This window comes from Taeniopygia guttata, chromosome 10 (assembly GCF_048771995.1).
Source record: "Taeniopygia guttata chromosome 10, bTaeGut7.mat, whole genome shotgun sequence".
NCBI classification, from domain to species: Eukaryota; Metazoa; Chordata; class Aves; order Passeriformes; family Estrildidae; genus Taeniopygia; species Taeniopygia guttata.
Window position 1 is genome coordinate 13,581,660 of NC_133035.1, and position 20,895 is coordinate 13,602,554.

At 47.5% G+C, this 20,895-nt stretch overlaps 1 protein-coding gene across 3 annotated transcripts in view; it reads left to right on the plus strand.

Moving 5' to 3' along the window:
* The window catches only part of NTRK3 (neurotrophic receptor tyrosine kinase 3), a 201,069-nt gene that overhangs the window by 110,183 nt on the left and 69,991 nt on the right, over nucleotides 1-20,895 (plus strand). For all 3 annotated transcript variants that reach the window (XM_030281417.4, XM_030281419.4, XM_030281418.4), the window contains exon 12: nucleotides 2,372-2,560. In XM_030281417.4, the coding sequence (XP_030137277.1) occupies nucleotides 2,372-2,560 (189 nt within the window). The remainder of the gene's footprint in view (nucleotides 1-2,371; nucleotides 2,561-20,895) is intronic.

Here is a 20,895-nt window from a genome sequence, read left to right on the forward strand (position 1 = left end):
TGAAACTAAGATAACACATGAAGAAAGTCCTCCTAAGAGGACAGAAAAAACCCAACCCTGTGGAGTGTAAAGAAGGTCAAACTCTGGGTCTGTTTATTGTCAGGGAAATGCCCATGAGAACATTGGCTAATAGATGCTTCCTATGCTTATTTTCTCCAACCTCCTGGATTGTCCCCTGCTCTTTTAGATGTAGCCATGCCCTTTCAACCTGCCTGTGCTAGAGAGACACTGCCATGATCTGTGTTCCCTAAAAATGAGGAGGTGCTGAGCAAGCAAGAACAGCAGGGGTTAAATGCTGGCAGGGTTTTGTGAGTCCCTGAGGAGCAGGTCCTCAGCAGGGTCTGTGTCAGCCTGGTGTTTGTTCCACGCTTGGTTGCATCCTCTTTGCTCCTGGGCACAAAGGTGTGGCTTCTGCTCTCAGAACAGAGGGCAATGAAAACTTCCTTCACACAGAAACACAGAATGGTTTGGGTTGGAAGGGACCTTTAAGAACAGCTACTCCAACCTTCCTGCCATGGACAGGGACACGTTCCATGAGACCAGTCGGCTCAAAGTCTCATCCAACCTGGCTATAATTCACCAGAGAGGCCTTTCACATCCCCTTGCCTGATGAGGTGCCATTCCTTGGAGCAGTGCCTAGGCTTCCTAAGGAAAGCAGTAAGCACTCAATAGTCTCTCTCACTGGAAGAGAGAGTTTTATGGTCTTCTCTCAGATTATTTACACCAGTCTATACCAGTTGATATTTTTATGATTTTTTTTTTTAACTGCACCTTGAAATGCAGAGTTCTCCTGTTCCCACCACAGCTGGGCTGGCCAGCAGTGCAGGGTGTGGCTGAGGGAATGTGCACATCATGCAAAAACCGAGTCATCCTGGTTTGTCTGCAATGAATTGACATTGTGAAGGAACAAAAGTCATTCAAACGAAAATTGCCCATTTGCTTTTTGTGCTTGGAGAAATACACCGTGTGTAGTCCTAACAGAGGCATCTTGCATCAAGAGCTGAATTTTGCCTTTGCACCTCAAGAGCTGGAAAGTCACGCGAGCCCGGGGAGTAATGTTAAATAAAACCAGAACCTGCCAGAAGGAATTCACAGTAAAGGGCGAGAGCTTTTTTCCTCGTGACTAAAACACCTGTCACAGCTGCCAAGACTCTGCTAATTACACAATAACTTTATTATATCCCACTTGGAAGAACAAACAATACTTGAAGCTCCAAAAATGAGCAGTCTTTAGACTAGATTAATGCAGGCAGAATGGCTGCATGGAGCTGTGCTCGCCTCGTCCTCCCAGTAGCTCTGGAGAATAAAATGGCTTGAAGAGTCCCTTCTTTGTTGCCAGTGCTACATAATAAAGTAATTGTGCAATTAGAAGCAGATTACTGATGGGTGATGAGCATTTTTAATGCAATGTAGGTAAAAGGCTGGCTTCTCTGAATAAGTTGAAAGCCTAACTGCAGCATCTCTGCTCCTTTTTACTTGAGCTTCTGGTAGTCCCTGGTAGCATACAGACAGGAGAAAAGGAGCGTCACTTGTTGAGTGTGGATTTTCTTCCCATGTTAAAATATTACAAAGCTCTCATGCAAGATTTCACTGTGATCCCTACCTTGTCCAACACCAACGCAGCAAGAATGGCTGCAATGTGTATTAGAGGGTATAATACCAAAGTAAAGCATAAGGGATAGAAGCCTTCCATTGCTCCTGTCTTACATGCCTGATTACTTTGCTTCATTTTCTTGCCTGTCTGATAGTGCTGTGAATTTTGGGAGTCAAGAGAGTAAGGGGAAGATGCTGCCATTTGTGGTGGTGGTGGTGGGAATGAGCCTGAGCTGAGCAGGATCTGCTCCAGTACATTGTGGGTTCCTGTAGGCATCAGTCTGACTGAAGGGCTCGGTGACTTTGCTCAGGTGAAGCTGCAGGAAGGCAAAAAGATGGACAACACATTGGCAGCAGACATCACAAATGTGGATTTGAGGTGAACTAACTCTTTGGGGTTGATATTTCTTCAGTCTTAGCCTGGCTATGATTTCTGCCAAGCTTGTGATGCCAGAGTATACAGGCACCACAGCTATTGCTCTCTCATGACAGCTGTAGGAGAGGACTTTTTCATGACTCACCTCTGATGCAGTGTCACCTGTAGCTGCTTAATCCTTTGGGATTTTCGGCCTGGTACCTCAAAGCCAGGAAAGAAAATTTGAGATGTCTTCCCTACCCTGTGAGCTTCCCAGAGAAACTAAGCCTGGGGTTGGGACAACTGGCAGGATCGCTAGGATGGGCTGGTGGTGCTGCCATGAGCAACCATGAGCGTGTGACAAACAGCCCTCACTGTTCCCTGTCCTCTGCTGTCCCTGACGGCTGTGTGTGCTGCTTGCAGGTCCCGTGGCAGTGATCAGCGGAGAGGAGGATTCAGCCAGTCCTCTCCACCACATCAACCACGGCATCACGACTCCCTCGTCCCTGGACGCCGGCCCGGACACGGTGGTGATCGGCATGACCCGCATCCCCGTCATCGAGAACCCCCAGTACTTCCGGCAAGGACACAACTGCCACAAGCCAGACACGTGTGAGTGCCCGAGCCGGCCACTGCCCCACGGGGCTGGGGATGGGCTGGGGGGCTGGGGGAAGGAGGGCGAGGAGGAAGAGGTTAAGAGGATGAGGAAGAAGAGAAGGAGGTTTTTGAGGAGAGTGGGTCTTGGTATGGTCCAGAAACCAAAGTGAATCTCAGGTCTCAGAAATCACAACATACATGTAGATGCTTCCAGAAAAGACTTTCCACTCTCACCTTCACCTCCCTTCACCCTCCCTCTGCCACTCACCCGTCACCTTCCCCCCTTCCCTGCCTGAAAGTGCCATTCCAAGCCGGGCTCTTCCTCATCAGCTCCAAGCATGAGGTCCCAGGTGTGAGCAGGAGCCCCCTGGGAGCGTGGGGATGGATGTGACCCCTGCTTGGCTGGGGAAAGCACCTGCCTCCCTTTCCTCCTCCAGCAGTTTCCCAGTCATGGGGCTGCCTCTTTGGCTCCCCTAAGGGCCAGGGGGAAGCTCAGTATACATGGGCGTAGGTGTGGTAGATACCTGGAGCTCTCTTTGTCTCCAGGAATTTTAGATGCTGAATGTCTTATTTTTGTGGGCTTCTGTAAAGCTTCTGCATCTTTCCTGTATAAATCTGGGTCATGAACTGGGCTCATTAGACTAGCAGGAGGTGATCAAGTGTCCTTCTCCACTTGCTGTTTCTAAATTCTGAGCATAAAAGAAAAGTGCTGTGTAAAAGGATGCTTTTCTGGGAGTCCTGCACCACTTCCCACGCGAGTGGTGGGATGCAGCCTTCCCCAGCATGTGGCTCACAGGCGGTAGCTGAGCTCTCCCAGGCCTCTTACCAGCTCTGAGGTGCAAGCTGAGCAATGCAGGAGGTTTGGGTAACATTCCTCTCTTGCTATTGCACATCCTTCTGGTGCGTCTTGGTTCCAGGTAGAACTGGAAAAATAAAAGTCCTGCAAAACAAAAGGTGAAAAGCCCTCATCTTGGGCTGTCTCTGTGGCCCAGCCAGAAGCAGGGCGTGCTGTGCTGGTGTCATCTCTGCTCTTCCCTTGGCTGCTGCTGATGCACAGGTGAAGGAGGCAGAACTCAGCCCCTGCAAGCAGGGAGAAGGCCCATCTCCCAGTCTGCAGGAAGCCATGTGGCATTGAATGCTCAGCAGGAGCATGCTGCTCCTGGCCTCCATTCCTCCTCTGGGGCAAGGGGAGCTGCAGCTGCTGCTCCCGTGGAGGTATCTCTGGGGCAGTCCCCACTGTGCACCCTCATCGGTCCTGCTGGCTTGTGCCCAAGCCCTTAGCACCGTCCTTCACTTGCCAGAGCAATGGGATGTACCCAAAGAACGTGCCTGGCTTTCCCTTTGATTTTCATTTTGATGTGCTAAATTTGGTCTGTTTGTAGAGAGGGGAGGAGGGCGGTGATTAGGCAGGAGTGGAGAAGCTGAATGTAGCGTGGTTTTTCTGTGCTGTTAATTATATATTTTGCATTTCTTATAGCACCTCATCTCAAAATGATTTACAAACTCTGATGGCTTGGGAGGGAGGGCTCCCCCGCTTTACTTTTTCTTCCTTTCCCTCCTGTGCGGTCTCAAATCTCTCTAATCTGCATGCCGACCATTGCAAGATGTGGGTGCTGTTGAGGCTGTGGAGCAGCAGAGCTTAAACCTCAAAGGATTCAGTTTTGCTCTGAGCCTTTGCCCTGTGGGACTTGACAGAGCTGGTTGGGTTACAGGGGGAGTCACTCACAGCAGGATTTGACCTGAGCGTCACGGGGCTGTTTGAGCAGGATCTGAAGGGTTCACAGAGATGCTTGGGTGGCATCTGGAGGCACTTCTCCTGTGAAGGATGCCACGGGAGGGAATGCTCCAGGTTTTCCAGGACTGCAAGGCAGTGAAGTTGAAACCAAACCCCACAACACTGGTACTCCCTTTCGGGGATAATAAGAGACAAACTATAGCTGGGTGCTTGCATGTTGAAAACCCGACATTTTTTAGATTTATTTATCATTCATGGGGCAAAACCCAGTCCTTGGCTCCTCAGGCGGAGTTGAATTGGGTGTGTGTTTTGTATGTTAGTCCCAGGCTTTAGCTTGGTCAAAACTTCTGGCTTCACTGGTGGCTTTGCTTGAGGCTGGAAAGTTTCATAAATCACCTATTAAATTAACCATGCTTTGGGAAGCTTTTGCTGTAAGGGGTTTGTTTGATCTGATGTGCTTTACTCAACATAAGCCTGGGCTGGAGAATATTTGTTGCTCCTGTTTTCCCTGTGGTTGTCATGCTGGAGGGTTTTTCCCTCCCCCTGTGCAGAGTTTGGACACAAACACTTCTCCCTTTGTTGTCACTTCTAAAGAGAACTCCTCTGGGCTGGGGAGAGCCTCTATGCCCAGCTGAGCCTGTACAGATGCAAACTCCCCACTCCACCACCTGCCCTGAGCTGCTGCCCAGCTGTGAGCAAAGGTGTTCCGTGACACCCAGCATTTCTCATTTGCACTGAGCTGTTGCTAGAGCAACATCTTCAGCAAGCATTTCCCCTCTCCAACATGAAGCTTTTCTCCTTCCTTCCCCCTGCAAGCATCCCTGTGCTCTTGGATGCTGCCTGGGTCGAGGACATGCCGATACCCATTGCTGTGCTGCAACGAGGGGAGCAAACTCTCTGTGCTTAATGCAGTATTAATAGTACATTGATGTGATATAGATTTCTGTCACCCTCCATACTAGCGAGCATCACTTATCACGCAGGGATGAGGGATGTTTATTCCCAGCCACTTAGCTCTGCATAATGGAATTGCAGCTGAAATATGGAGAGCAGCTCCCTGCCTGTGGAGCTGGAGGCCTCTCGCTCCCTCTGTGCAGTGCTGTCCCATGGGATCTTCTTCTTAATGTGTCCTCAAGGAGACAGAGATCTGTTCTTCGCTGGGAATGTGCTGTCCTCATGTCGATGGGATGAAGGGCACAGGAACCAGACCTCACTTCTGGATTTCTGGGATTTTTGCACTTGTCTTACCCTCTTTCTGTTACTGCCTGACTTAGTGCAGAGGGGAGACAAGCTTGACTCAGAATTCTCTTTCCCTTCCTGGGTGAGGGGTTCTCAAAGAGCCACGGAGGACACCACCACCCTGTTTTCTCATGTTGAAGCATTTATTTGTGAGAAATGCTCCCCCATCTCTGTGCTGTAACTCTGGGCCATGCTGGGTTTGCATCCTGTCCTTGCTTCAGCTGTCCTTAACCCTCCCTACCTGGAGGGTTAAGAAAAGAGTTTGGCAACGTGGACAGTCCAACACAAGTGGACTTCAGAAGAATAGGCTAAAACTGCCTTTTTCTCCTGATCTGGTGCCACACGGAAGGGAAACCAAGTTCATATCTGTTCGGCAAAGAGCAACAGGTTGAGATGAGTTTGCACCTCTATATCTGGAAATAAAAAGATCAGAGGAGAAGAATGGGACTCATGGCAAGCACAGTGGGCAGAGAAAGTGATGAGGATGAGAGTTTAGGACTACATAACATCAGCCTATGGTCAGAGATTTTGGTAATGCAAAACATGATCCAGCCTACCCCCATTTGTGGCCAGAATTTGGTTGTTTGTCCTTCTGGCAGGCCTGGCAATAGTAGCAGCTTCTTATGTTATCTCCCTCTCTTGAAGTTCAGGATTTGATTTCCCAAAATTCAAGTTTCGTAATTAGGAGTAGCTGGAGATTTCTGTGGTGAAATATTGGTAATGTTGCAGAAGAAACATTTTGGAAGGTCATTTTACTTTAATAATAGTAATTAACTAGTAATTAATTCTAAGACAATGCATCAGATGCAGATTAGTTCTTGGATCTGATCTCTTGAGCTTTACTCAAATGCCACAGCACAGTTTTGGAGTTGTTCAGTTCCCTTGTATTTCTCATCTAACAAAACAGGTCTTCTGGAGAATTACACAAATTGGAGAAAAAAAATCCAAACCCTGATGAAGAAAATTGATCTGGGAGGCAGATCCCCACCTGCATCCCAGCAGTGGATGCTCAGTTGCAACAAGTAATGTGAAGCTGAACTTTTGGGGCAAACTCTTTGGTTTCGAGGAGGTTTTTGCCAGCCACGACTGGAGCTGGCTGTGTTTCCAGGACTGGCGCAGTCTGGGGACTGGGATGCGTTCTCCACACGGGTGGAGCAGCCGTCCTTTCCTAGAGTCCTAATGAGGGTTTTTTTCAACCTCATTTATTACAGGCTGCCCTGACATAATTACATATTCAAAGTTAGTAATTACACGTATTCATGCTAATTAAGTAATTAGATATAATTACACGAACTGTAAATACGTGGTAATCGGCTAAAAAGAAGTACTTCAGAAAAAAACAAGGCAAATCACACAATAAAAGCACCATCAGCACTCTTTCACTCAGTACCCTGTCTTTATCTTTTATTTCAGTGCAGCTTAAAAGGAACATTGTGGTCATTTCAAAAATCATATTTCTTAAACATAGATTTTCTTACCTCTGCTTTCAATAGCTCTCGAAAACTAAAATGAAAAGGATATTTACCCTTAGAACTGTTAATTTTTTTTGTTTGCCTAGTGTGTTTTGTTCATCCTGGGCATGGGAAGATAAAAAGTATGCAGCATTTCTATTTTTGGTCAGTTCATGGTCCCATTTTTGCCAAAAACAGCAACAACATAAAACTGAAGTCATAACTGCTTGTAATTTTATTTGCCTAAAAAAGAAAACTGAAACAGTTGGTAGTGGAAAAGAAACTTTTCCTTTTTTTTTTTTTTTTTTTTTTCCCCCCCCAGGGATAAGATAATTTGTCAAATATTCTTTTTATGTAATATAAATGTGGAGCACGGGGTGAAGTGACAGCAGCACTCTGCTTCCCCATGCCCAGCCTGGGGCTGGGCTCCACAGGTTTCAGTCCCTCACACAGAGCTCTGGTGTTTCTCCAAACTATTTTTTCCCTCTTGTCTCCTCTGAAATGAAGTCCCCAGGCTCTTCTCCAGAAGGATCCAGCTCCCATTACTCTTCTGAAATAGGCATTTCAGAAGAGAAGACTCTTCTGTGCTGGAGCTCTCACGGTCTTACAGTCTTGTCCTTCTCACTCAGCTCATGTGAGGTATTTTTAGGGTTTTGACGAGAATCTGTGAGAAGCTGTTTACTCATTTATATGTGTTTTGCTGCTCTGTGCTGTGTCTCCTCACTGTTCGTAGCAAAACCTGAGCTTGTGGCTGGGGACTGTGGAAGAGCCCTGACCTCAGAGCTCAGCTGCCAACAGGTGAAGGAATTGGGGGTCTCTGCAATGATCTCCTGCTTCCAAATTTCCCTCTCTTCTGGTTTGCTGTTGGCTCTCATGGGAACTGCTTTGAGCTCCAAGTGTTGATGTGAACATCCTACAAAAGATTTGGATGTTGAAGAAGCCTTGTGGGCTCTGCTCTGTTCCCAGAGCAGGTGTTGTAGGTATCTGAAGAAATGTTTGAGCAACCAAAATTACTGCTTCTGTCCCCCACCAGAGGAGAACTGAACTTCCCCGTGCCCAGAATCAGCTTCTTGTCTCCTTGCCCAGGCTGCAACATCTGACCAACAGGAGACATACCATGGACAGTGGGACTTGAGCCAACCTTCCCAGCTCTCAGTTTTCCTGCCTGGGGCTATTTTCTGCTCTGCATCATTTCTTCTATCCCTGGAAGAGCAAGTGGAAGAAACATCCACGTTTTCCACAAGTCCAACCTACTTTTGCAGAAGTGGAGTGCCCATCCCACCTATTGCACCTGCACTTTCAGTTGCAGTCTCACGCTTCAGACCTTCCTGCTGTGATGCTGCTACGGAAATGAGGTTTTTTCAGGATGTCTTGGAAAGGCTGGCAAGATCCATTGCCTATACCTTACCCCTCAGCCAGCTCTGGAGATGTTGTCTGCATGGTTGTACCATGAGGAAGAAAAGCAGTGTGGCTCTGCCTGGTGCCTGCCTGCTTTAAGAGGAGCTGCTGGAGCCACCAGTGCAGCCCTGCTTGCTCCAGATGGGATGGGCACCTGGCCTGGTTCGAGCACAAGATGGTCACCTCCTGCTGCTGTTTGGATTTTAGATCTATTCTCTGTTGCTTTAATGTGTGTTTACTGGGGATATTTGTAACAGCACCCAGGATCAAAGGGGGACCAGCAGGCTCCAGCCCTGGCATGGGGAAGTGACACTGGCAGCACAGATGATGATGATACATTGGCTCCTGGTGGTGAACATCCACGAGGAAGAGAAACTTTTAAATCAAGAGCAACGTGGCTTTGGGCTTTTGATGGTGACCGGCCTGTGGAGAGACTGCTGGATATGCACGTCAAGGGGTTGACAGGGAAATGTTTTCTCGTACAAAACTCTGATTTCTCCTCTGCCTAAAAGCATCCCCACTGGACTGTTTAATCCTGATATCTGTGGGGCCAGGAAGTAGGGTTGGCTCACCTGGGGAAATTTCAGGAAGGGAGCTCGTGATGTGTGAACTGTCAAGAACTTAACAAGCCAGATGAGAGGAGGTCCTGACCTGTTTTCCTACTGGGTTTGGAGTGGCTCTAGTGCCCTTTTTGCCTGGCAGCCTCATCCCTGCATCAATTGGGTTGGACCAGAGTGCCCAAGAATGCAGCATCTCATGGAGGATGTGTATGTACACCCCGACATTCCACCTTACATCCAGCCCCCTGCTCATCTCATACAGGGGCTCACACCCTCCCACTCCTCTTGCAGCATTCCATGGCCTCCACACACACCCCCAGTGTCCCTGTCCACTCACCCATGGTCTGGCACGAGTCCAGACTCATCGTGGCAGGGTGAGAGGAGTGGGACACAATAGGGATAAAAACAAGTTTACATTCCCTGTTACCAGCTGTGTGTCTGGGTCTTGGTGCTTCTCCCTGTCCATTTTGCACTTGTGGTGTGTTTAACCTGAAGGAGGTGTCTGTGCCAGAGAGAGCAGGGCTCTGTTCACCAGCCAGCACTCCTCACTGGTGTAGTTTCATCCCTGCAAGACAAGAGGTAGCAACATAGTGCTCCACCTGAGGCTATTGCAGACTCAGGCAGCTCTGGTGTCAAGAGTGTTCTCCTAATGGCTCGTGGATTGTGTGAATTTTGCTGTGGGTCACTGTAAAAATAGCTAGTATGTGTATGCATGCATAGGCTGAGTGCTGGTATTGATTTCTTTTGACCCTCATTTAAACATTTGTCTTGTTTTTGAATTAGGTTTTTGTGGCTTATAATGATTTGCTTTTGGGAAAGTGTCTGGCAGCTGGGGTACTTCTGCATTCCTATGGTAAAGAGGATGTGCCTGTGGAACCTGGCCATGGGGTACCCTTGAAGGAACCAGGAGTTCCCAGAGTTTGCAAGGACATTGTTCTGTGACTTTTTAGTCTCCCCAGGCTCTTTGTCAGGTTTAAAATCTCTCTGAAGTGTGTGGGGTCTTCACTGTGATCAGACAGGAGATGTCTCTCTGGTTTGGAGATTGCAGGCTCTCATTGTTTGATCATTGTCCGGTTAAATTGTGATTCCTAATTAAAAATAGCTGTTATTGTTTAGGAGTTGGAGCAGTTTTGCATGACCACACACACAGCAGGAAGATTATTAGTGGCGCTGCCCTGTGGGACAAGAAGTATAACCCAGAATGTAGCAGAGAACCTGCACATCAGTAGAGGTTAAATAGCCCCAAAACTTAGTGCTGCTTTTGGGCTAAACAACCCAAAACATCCTATTCAGCCCTGAAACCTGGGGTAAGATCCATGTAAAAAAATATTCTGCCTAAAGAGTTTCTTGTGTGGAAAGAGGCTTTTGTTTCCCATCCTTGTGTCTCCCATCCTGGCTCTGAGGAGATGGGGTGGGCAGAGATGGCTCCCAGCAGCACGGGGCAGATGGAGCAGAGCACGATTGCTTCACATAACAAAAATGCATAAATTGTCCTTTTTAATTACTGGACACTTCCAGTCCACCTCAACATCCTGCAGTCTGCCCTGCTCTTGTTGGTGGGTGCAGACAGGGAGTGGGTCAGTGGGATGAAGGAAGGTGCTGCTGCTCAGGGAAGCACAACTTCTGCTCGTGTGCTCCCAAAGCCATGAGCTGAAGCAGCTGTTTTACACCATGGCTGAGAGTAAAGACTGGCCTTGTTGAACCAGATGTGATTTGCTGAAGTGAACATACCCATTGGAGAACCCAGTAAATCCATTTCCATGTGCAGATGTACGGTTTGTAAGCAAGCATCTCGAGGTGAAAAGTACATTGGAGTCACAGTGTGTGAGGATTGCTCTCAATGCCTGGGCCTGTCTCCCATTAAAGCAGGGTTTATTGCATAATCCATTTTTAGATTCCTGCACACTCATTCCTAAACACACTGCAAGTTACCTTGTGCTGAGCCTGGCTTGAATCTGTTCAAACCCTCTCTCCCTGCCCCTCTCTGGATACATCTCTTTAAGAGATGGGAACAAACTGAGACTCAGTGAAAGCATGAACATTTCTGTGTGTACCACAGAAATGTACCACAGCTGTCCTGCTGTCTGCAGACAAGCCTGGTCAACATGGGATGCAGTACTCAAATTAAGAGATGATTTACAGTTTCATGTAGAATCAGCTTTTTCTGATGCTCATTCCAAGTTCATTTGCTGATGCTGCAGCAGCACCTAAAGTTTTTTGTCACCACCGTGGGCCTGTAAATACATCACACCTTTCTTTCAGGCCTACTAACCTATTTTTCTTCAATGAATGGGAGCACTGAGTCTGAAGGTTACTATACACACCTCTTTTTATATATAAATCTGATATATATGTTTGATCTATTTTAAATGCACTGGTTTATAATATATGGACATCTGTTCTTATCTTACTTGTACTTTTAACAGGTTTTACATCATCCTTCCCTATCCAACCACCATACTCCTTTTTTCCCTTTGTGAGATAAAAGGGAATTTTTTTCCCCCTACAATACAAACATCTCTTAAATCCAGGACAAGCAGTTTCTCTTGCTCCCATAAGTGTGACAGGAGACAGCTAAGTCTCCTAAGTATATATGGCAAATTGCAATTAGAAGAAAACACTGGAACAAAATTTCTTTAGCCCTTGTCTCCCTTCTCGCAACCCTTCCCACCCCTCCACCTCCCTCTTGCAGGATTAAGCCAAGCTAATCCTCAGATGAGCAAGATCTTGGGAAAGCAAAGAGCCAAGGGAGGAGAAAGAAAAATCCTTCCCACTCAACACTAATAAGGAAATTATAGGCATCCTACATTATGAATTGGATGAATTTTTAATGGTTAGAAATGCAGCTGATTTATAATGCATCCATCCAGGACTGCAGGGCCTGTCGCCAGCTAATAAATAAATGACAGGCTCTTTGTATTAAAAGTATCAGTCATTTTGTGTCTCTGTGCTGTAATTGATGAGGAGCACTGAGCAAGGGAGGTGATGGCCATCAGGTCCTTGGAGGAGCAAGGAAACACAAGGAGCAAGGACCTTGTGTTTCAAGCTATACCTGCAGGCTTGGCATACCAGAAAGTTACAGCCCAATCTTCCAAGTCTTGTCTCAGATGGGCCATGGCTCCTGCTCTATCCCATTGCTCACATTCCAGAACCAGGGAAATAAAGGGTTTGGCTGGGGCTGCATGGTTTGGAAAGGTCATTTTAAGCTCAGCTTAGGGCCCTGTTTAACGTGGTTTATGCTCTAGAACAAGTTAGTTACCCTGGACAGCAGGAATGGCTCCATCTGAGGTGGCTGCCCAAAGATTCCTACATGTGGAATGAGGTAGGAAGCTTTGGGTGTGCCTCATGTGAGACCCCTGGTGAGGGTGGGGGAGACTGTGCCTTCTGTTCTCTTGACAGTCCTGGCTATTGGCACAGGCAGGGTAGGACGAGTTCAGAGGCAGGGATCAGCATGAGTTCATGCAAATCCCAACACAAATGTTCACACTGAAGCTGTGTTAAAAATAAATTCTGGGCAAATCCCAGAGATGGGGTGGGGTGGGACTGTTCTGCTTTTCTGCCAGATCCCAGCAGAGCCCAAATGTCAGGGGAACATTACTGAGAGCACAGCAGGCAGCTGAGTAACTGAGGCATGGGGTAGATTTTATTCTCTTCTTGACGAGGAGAAGTAACCTGGCTTGTTGTATCTCCACTCCTTCCTGGAAAGAGGCATTTCTCTCTCCTTCCAGCCCATCAAGGGGCTGTTGAGCATCTTCATCTCCGTTTTATGGATGAGGAGAGGCAGCTGGAAAGACATCGATTTGCTCAAGGTCATGCCAGCTTGCTGACAGCTAGCAGCCTGGCCCATGTTCAGCCCACTGGACCATGTTGCATGTTTATGAGTCTCCACCTGAAGTCCTTTCACAGACAGTCTTTGGAGTCAGGAGTTTAGATGGATAAACACATCCTTGGAGCTGTCAGCTGCATATCATGATCCAGAAAATGGCAATTCTGAACTTTTCCTGCTCTTTTCCAGATAGCTTAGATCAAATTCTCCCTTTCCACATTCATGGGGGCCATGCTACAATTTTAATATGTTCTGCTTTGCTCTCTTGACTACTTCTGAAGAGACCTGTCCTTTCAGGTCTCGTGCCACCTAGGCACGGCCTCCTGGCTCCACTGGAGTGTGCTGGAACCCGAGTGCTGGGCTCAGAGCAAGAGAAGTCATTTTTCAACTTGGCTTTAGTCCCTGGCTGCAGGAATTGGGCAGAGAGGCTGGGATATGAGCCTGGCTGCCCAAGGAAAGCACTGCTCTCTAAGATGCAGACTTTCATCTTGACCTGGAGGAAGGAAATGCTTATTGCCTTATTTATTACATTTCCCCATAGCAGTGTAAATACCATATCTATGGTAGACATAGATCTTATGAATAATATAGAGATTTGAACTAAGTAATTGCTGTGCTTTTTTAATACAAGAGATCCTCAGTGTCGAGTAGTATTAATGATCTGTCTTGACATGGGCTCTGCAGAGGGCAATTGCAAACCCCAGTTCCATGAGAATTTGAGAAACTGGGGGAGAAATCCTAATGTGCTGTTCATCTCCTCTGTTCTCTGTGGGACACTTCAGAACAAGTATCCTGTCTGCTGATTTTTTCTCAGCTTTCCCTAGACCCTCTAAGGACAGGAAGGCTAAGTGAGCTTTGGGAAAACAAGTCCCTTTTGTAGGCAGGCTGGGCTGGGTTGTCAGAGGAGGGAACTTTTGGAGGAAATGTAATACAAAGATCCTAGCAGCTCCCTGTGGTCACTAACAGTTCTCCAGACATTTCTAGAAGAGCAAAATGATTAGTTACAGTGAAATAGCTAAATTCAGGCGGAGGTAGTGATATTTTATGTGTCTACTGATCTGAGCCTCTGTCTCTTCTCTGTAGCTTTAATATGAAGCTCTCCTTTCCACTTGCTCTCTGAAACCCTTGTGCAGCCTTGCTGCTGTGTGCTATTAAACAGGTGGCTATGTTATTATGAGAAATTCTCTATAAAGTCCACTCTTTAATGCTTTAGAATCTTTGGGGATGAATTTAAGATATGACGATGAACTATGAACTGTGGCGATTTAACACCTTTTTCACAATGACATTGCTGTGGGGGAAAGGATAAGGGGATAGCAATCACAGGATGTGGTGTGAGTCACTTTGTGCCTTGCATCACTGGTGGCAGGGAGCTGGTAGCTCCACTGGCTGGTCCTTCTTCCTCCCTGCTGTAGAGGTGTTGGTGTTAAAGCTGCAGAGCTCCAAGGCCTCTTTAAATAAATGGAACTGTCTGAGAAGGCTATGAATGCCTTTTCAATTTATTTTTTTTCCCCCCAAATATAGCACCTCAGGTCTGAGTCAGGCTGTTAATCTTTTTCATTCCTCTCTTTCTAGCCACATCCTGCTTTAAGGTTGTTTCTCATCTTTGTTCCACCATCACCCTTTTAACAGGAATAAGGGCAGGTGAGACCAGTGGACTCCATAACCCATGTTCTCACCTTGTCAGTCTAGGAGGAGCAGGTCTTGCTGACCTCTGTGGGCTGTGTGGAGCAGGGACCATGGGCTCAGGTGTTTCTTTGATACAGGAATGGTAGCTCATTAACACTCTGTGCCCCGCAGATAACTTTTATTGATCATCAGCTGCTTAATCAAAAACTCTATCACAGTTTGTTTCGATTATTTTTTCCATCTCTTCATCTCTGGAGAATTGGCTTAGCCAAAGTTAATTTACTCATTATGCACTTGGGAAACCACTGCTACAGTGGTATGTAAATCAAGGAAGGTTTGTTTGTGTCCTCCTTTGCACGTCTAGCAGGATGAATACACCGGGTGCATGCTCCTCTGTCTGATGGGTGAAACAAGCATGAAGGGAGTTTGGCTGAACTGGGTTTTGACCAGCCTAAAGTGGCAGAACTTGCCCCCTAGGTTGCACAGAGCTCAGGCTCCGGATCTACAAGCCCACAGTCCTGATACAGTGAGGGACAGCCCTGCTGCTGTACCTGACCCTGTATCCAAACAGATCTGAGCACCCTGAAACCAACACCCTTGGGTGTGTTGTTCTTGGGCCACAGCTGGAAACTCTGTGAGCAGTGGCTTTACTCTCTTGAAAACTGTCAGAGCTCTGGGAAAGGGGATGAGAGGAAGTTGTGCAGTAAGTGGCAAAAATATCTCCCAACTTCTACCATGTCTTTAATGACCAGCCCTGAGAAGTGTCTGGCCAGTTTGGGTGGGAACACAAGAAAGACTTGGGAGAGAAGCCCCAAGACACGAGTGCTGCTTGTTGTGCCACTCCAAACTTATTTCTTACTCTAGTTATGATAGATGTCCTGACATGATTAATTTTCCTTTTGTGTTTTAATGTTTACTGCATAAAATCATTCTCCTTGATCCTATACCCTATCAGGGCTATATACTCCATGCTGGCTATGGTGTTGCAATGTCCTAATTTGATTGCAGAGGGTCGTGTCCTGTATAATGTTGTCTCATTTTCTCAGTAGTCAATGAAAACTCAATTTTATTTTCTCTGAAAAGAAGGGAAGAGGAGGCAGGAGCCCAGAATCCACAGCTGAGCCTATACCTGCAGCACTTACCTTGTTGCTCGACTGTAATGGCCCATGTAGTTTAGCTTGGATGGGACCTACAGGCTTGTTATATTTATTTATTTTCCTGATGGTGCTGAAGGAGAGAAAGGATAGAAGCTACAGCAGAGAAGAGCCCTCATTTGTAGGTGCTGGCACCACTGATTAGCCTCAAGGAGTCATTAATCCAACTCTCCTGATGGAGCTTATCTCAGGAGGGGAGGGTTAGCTGTGTCTCCCTGTGGGCCCTGGGTGAGTGCTCGGCTTTCTCCTGTTGTCTCCAATTAGATGCTCAGTCCCTTGTACCACTGAGTTTCACCTCCCCCAAAGACCCTTCACCTGCCTTCCGCCTCTGTCATTTATGAGTGGCTCAGAGGGGAGAAGGAGGGTCTGGTCTCAATTTGTGTGGCTCATTTGCATGTGAAATAACACGTCCCTTCAGCAGGGCTGCCAGCAGTCTCCTGGCCCCGCTGCTCTCATTCAGCAGGGCTCTGACAGCTCCAAGGCTGTGGCTTGGTGAGCAGTGGCAGGGCTTGCTCATAAACTGGAAGTGTCACTGTGTTTTTGCAGAGCTCGTCCAGAAAATGGTGTTTTTCAGCAGCTCATAAAGGAGGTGTCAGCCTGGGATTTGGTCTGTGGAAAAAGAGCCTGCTTTTGCAAGCTGCAGAGAGCACAAGCTCTCAGCTCTGGCTCCAGGGCCATCCCTGCTGGCTGGGATTGCTGCTGGGGCAAATTATTCAGCTGATGGTTTCATTGCAAATTTCCTCATGGGTCCTGAACTCTCTGACTCTGTATTCATCTCAGGGTATTCCTCATTCTCAGCCCTGTCTTTTCTTGTCCTGTTGGCCTTTCAGTGGTCTTTTGACTGAAAATGGATCTGTTGTGGTGAGAGAAGAGTCAGAGAGGCACTGGCAGGCAGAAGGCACGTAGTGGTTGAATGAATAAATCAACAGGTCTCCAGGTGTAACACCAAACAGGCTCTCTTGTCTTGATCCAAGGATTTAGTGGGAAGAGGCCAGGCAGTGGAGTGGCAATGGTCTCTGTGACTGGAAAAGGACCAAGGGAATAGAATCATAAGTCTTGAGGACAGGAAGAGAGGGTGGAGATCGGTCACTCACGTGATCCTCCTTGGAAGAATACCAGGTTCCATGAAGGAAGCACAAATCTAGGCCTGATCTTTTTCTCCATTTCAAAATATTTAATCAGAGAATCAAATATGAAGTCTCTTTAAGAAGAGGCTGGCACGGCAGCTGGCTGAGTGTTGCAATCAATGTATCCGCTGCGGAATGTTTCCTGCAGAAGTATTACATCCTCTCTCATTTACTTGATGATCTCTAGGGTGAATCAATCAAAAGATGCTGCACACAAATAGTTCAGACTGTGATCCTGTGTGTGTCCATTACAGAGGTATTTGCTCCATGTTAATGGACTTGTTGATTAACAAAAAACACTACCTTTTTTAAACAGAAAGCTGTTACTTGATGGTAATTGTTAGCATTGGTTTTTCTGCCTCCCCACCTCCCCAGCACAGCTCTCATTCTGTGCCAATGCAGGTGACTGCAACAAAACACAGGTCTGCACTGCTGGGGAGACGAGACTCGCATCTCACCCAAGCAGTTATCTGAGGAGAACCTTCTCTTGGAGGTTGGGAAGGGCAGAGAGAGACTTCTCTGTACTCAGTGGGTGATTTCACCACTCTGTGCCTTGTTCTGTTAATTGTATTTCTGCACCCATCTACCTTGGCATATGATGTCCTGTTGCACTTCAGGTATATCTGAAGAAGATATTCCCCTGAAATCCCCATCAGAGCAAGGCCCAGCAGCTCTTTGAGGAGTTTGATTGGGTTTTACACTAGCTGAAGGCATGGGAATTTTTATTTGGGTCTGTAAAGCTTCTAGTCTGCTGAAGCATTACTGTTCGTTTTGTTCTTCTGCAGCATAGACACTTGTGAAGTCTCCACATCTCTGGGTGAAAATGTGCCCATGTTGCAATGTTAGCTGTTGCTTTTCTGATGCTAGCATGGCAAGAACCCCAGCTGGAATTTTAAGCATTAGAAGGCCAGGATGGTGCCTCCTGCATAGATATCCTTACCTTTGAAAGCCAAATCTGAGCAGACCCAACCCTGTGATGGCTGAAGCTGTGCAAACGAGGGTTGTTGCCAGAGTGCTGGCAGAGCTGTGGTGTGGCACTGGGAGCACATCCCAGGGCAGGGCAGTGTGCTGAGCTGTGTCACACAGCTCCCTGCAGAGGCGGTCACGCAGCAGGGCTGAGCGGCCCAAAAGGACCAGGCGTGTGGCTGTGGGCTGTGTTCAGCCTCATGCTGGTCGTTGCCAGCAGCTGTTCTGCTTTCTGGGAAGCGTGTTGGGATCTTTCCTGCTCAGCTGGAGGCTGGGAGAGCATTTGGTTCTCTCCCAGGCTGCTGGTGCAAAGCAGCCACTGTTCGGTTTGGCGGGCCAAGCATCGCTTCAGGCTCCACTGCAGAGGGGACCGACCCCCCCCGTGTCACTTGTTTATCTCTGTCATTTATTGCTACAAAACAGCTCACCCAGAGCCGTCCTTCCCACAGCTGGTGGGAGTCAAAGTGCTGAGGCTGTTAGTGGATTAGGGCAGCAGAGTGAAAACCATTTGGCGTTTCTATCCTGATTCTTCTGGGTGCCTTTAATTAGCATGATTGCTCAGCACAGATTTTGCCATGTTCTTTAGCTCCCCTGGTTAGGATAATTATTCCCCCAGCTCCTTTTGTTCCAATTCCTGATCGCTTACAAAGTCTCCTGTTAAAAGCCATTAAATCCGTAATGTGAGAGTAAATGTTCAGCAGCGTTGTGCTCTCAGCCCCACACGTGTGAGCTCCAGCTCTCGGCCCCTCTCCTGCACTCCTCTGCTCCCTGCCACGTGCTCTGTGCTGTGGCATCCCTCTCTGCTTCCCTCTCACGCTTCCCCCCTGGCCATCCCACGTGTCCCACACGCAGCAGGTCCTGTGCACACTCTCCCTGCTTTCTGTTGGCTCTTTTGGCATCGCTCAGCTTGGTTCCCTCTGTGCACAGGCTGGTTTTGAGAGTGAGGTTGAATCCTGGGCTGTGGACTGTGATCTCTCACATTTTGTTGCATGTGCAAATATGGAGGTGCCATTAGAAGTGTATGTTCTTGCATGTTTTAGTCATGGTGTGGGGAGTTCTTGCTTCAAGGAGCAGATAAAATAGAGGGGGAGATGTCCTAGTGGTGGAAAGTAGGATTTTTGTTGATAGATGACGGAGAAGAGGAAAGACTTATTTTCCTTATTTTTGAAGTGAAGTTGTTTTCCTCTTTCTCAATCATAAAAGCCTCCAGTGGAGGGAAAATAGGTTTTGGATAGCCTTGTTCCCAGGAGTTTCCACGGTGCAGTGCCTCCCCATCTGGAGGCCTGCGAGCTCAGCCCCTTCACTGCCCCGATCTCTGCTGATGTTTGATCAGCACATGCCAATGGCTCAAGTGGGGCAGACACACAAAGGCTTACACAGACTGACGTGGTGTGAAATAAGATTGGGCTCAAGTGCTTTAAATGCCTTGTGCATTTAGGTGAGTTGATGTGAGAGGGAGACTTATTTGCAGACCCAGAATGAAACTGGGGCAGAAAAGGGTCTGGCAGACATGTAGCTTGTTAAGCTCAGAGCTGATTGCTCGAGCAAAAATTCACAGCAAGACCACTTGCTGGAAAAAGCTTGTCAGACAAGACTCCTGATCCTTCCTCCCTTCTTTAAATGATGACCTCTAATCAACAGCAGACACACATTTTGGGTTAGATCTTGAATTGCTGCCCTGCTGTGCTGTGCCAGACCTTCCCCACTCTGCAAAGCTCACCCTCTGCTCTGGGGTGGAGTGAGGGTTTCCTTGCACAGCAGCAGCGCCCACAGGGCTCCTCACTCACCTCATCAGTGCTTTGCTGGCTGCAAGGAGCTTTCCGGGCATTTCATACATTCTCTTGCAAACACCCACCATGTTTCATGTGTGTTTGGTGGGAGCAAAGCCCCTGCTGCAGAATGAAGGCTGCCACAAATACCTGGCTCTCGTTTGGTTGGCACTATCCAAATAGTCCCACAGGAGCTCCGTAGCATCAGCATAAAACCATGTTTTTCTGTCTTCCACTGGGAGAGCACAGCCTTCCCTGTGCCCTGGGGTGTGTGTTTTAGAGCTTGTGAAATACTGAAAGATACCAAGACATGGTCTCAAAACAAAATCTGGAGCTGGGATTCTCCCTTGGGAAGTATAATAACACCCTTTGACATATTTTGGTGCAGAAGACAACTTATTTTGAGAACCATCTACTGGGGCAATTATCAAGAGCTGAAGAGCTGTGGTGGCAGCTTCGTTTCCAAAGCAATCAGCAGAGTAGGAGCACTGGAGAGACACAGACAAAGAACAATAATTCCGGACAACACAGCATCCAAACAGCCTAAAAAAAATCAACAAAATCTTGTTCCTCGAAACTCCCTGCTGCTCTCACTGTGTTTTAGCCCTCAGCTCTTCCTGTTCCCATTTACAGCTCCTCTGTAGTGCTCGGTGCCTCCTTGCCTGCTGAGATCTCCTGCACTCCTCAGTTTCCATCCCCGGTTTGTAAACTCCACAAAATCGTGTTTTCCCACAGGATGTTCTTCCTGACACTTCAGACTCTCTGGCTTGTACAGCTTCTGGGCTTCCTGGAGGGCAGCTCTGGCCTTTCTAGATGACATAAGGTGTTGCTGGAGCAGATGGCAGAGTAAAGAGACTTGAACAAGCAAGGATTTATTCTGGGCCTTGATCAGCTCCTCCCATCCTCTGAAGAGCATCCCTGGCACTGCCTGGGCTGGGGAGGTCCCAGCTGCAGGCTGCAGCAGTTGTGTGCAATCCTGTCCACCATCTGTGTCTCTTCTTGATGTCTGCTGTGATATCCCTGGCTTTACCAAGAGCTCCTGCAGAGGATGGGAGCCTTGGAGCTGAGGTTGTTCCCTGTTGGATGTTCAGGACTGTCACTGGTTCCTTTGGAGACCTTGGAGAAAACGTGGTCCTGCTTTGTGCCACCGTTTTGCCGCCTGTGTATTAAATATAACAGCTCCTTCCTCCCTGGGGAATGAGTGAGGCATAACGAATTAATGTTTATGAAGCACTTTCCAGCTGAAAAGAACTTTTGAAACAGAGCTGTTGCTGTTCTAACTCAGGGGCTTCCTTTACTGGTTGGCCCTTTGAAGTGGTGATCTGTGGTACTGGTGGATCAGCTGTAACATAATTGGAATTAATCAGCAATTAAGGAACACGAGCCCAAACCAGATTCTTTCCCAGTGGATATTCATTTCTGGACACATTAGTCAGTGGTTTCAATAACTCTGTAAAATGCTTAGGGTAACTATTGCTATCTGAAGCAGGTGGGGA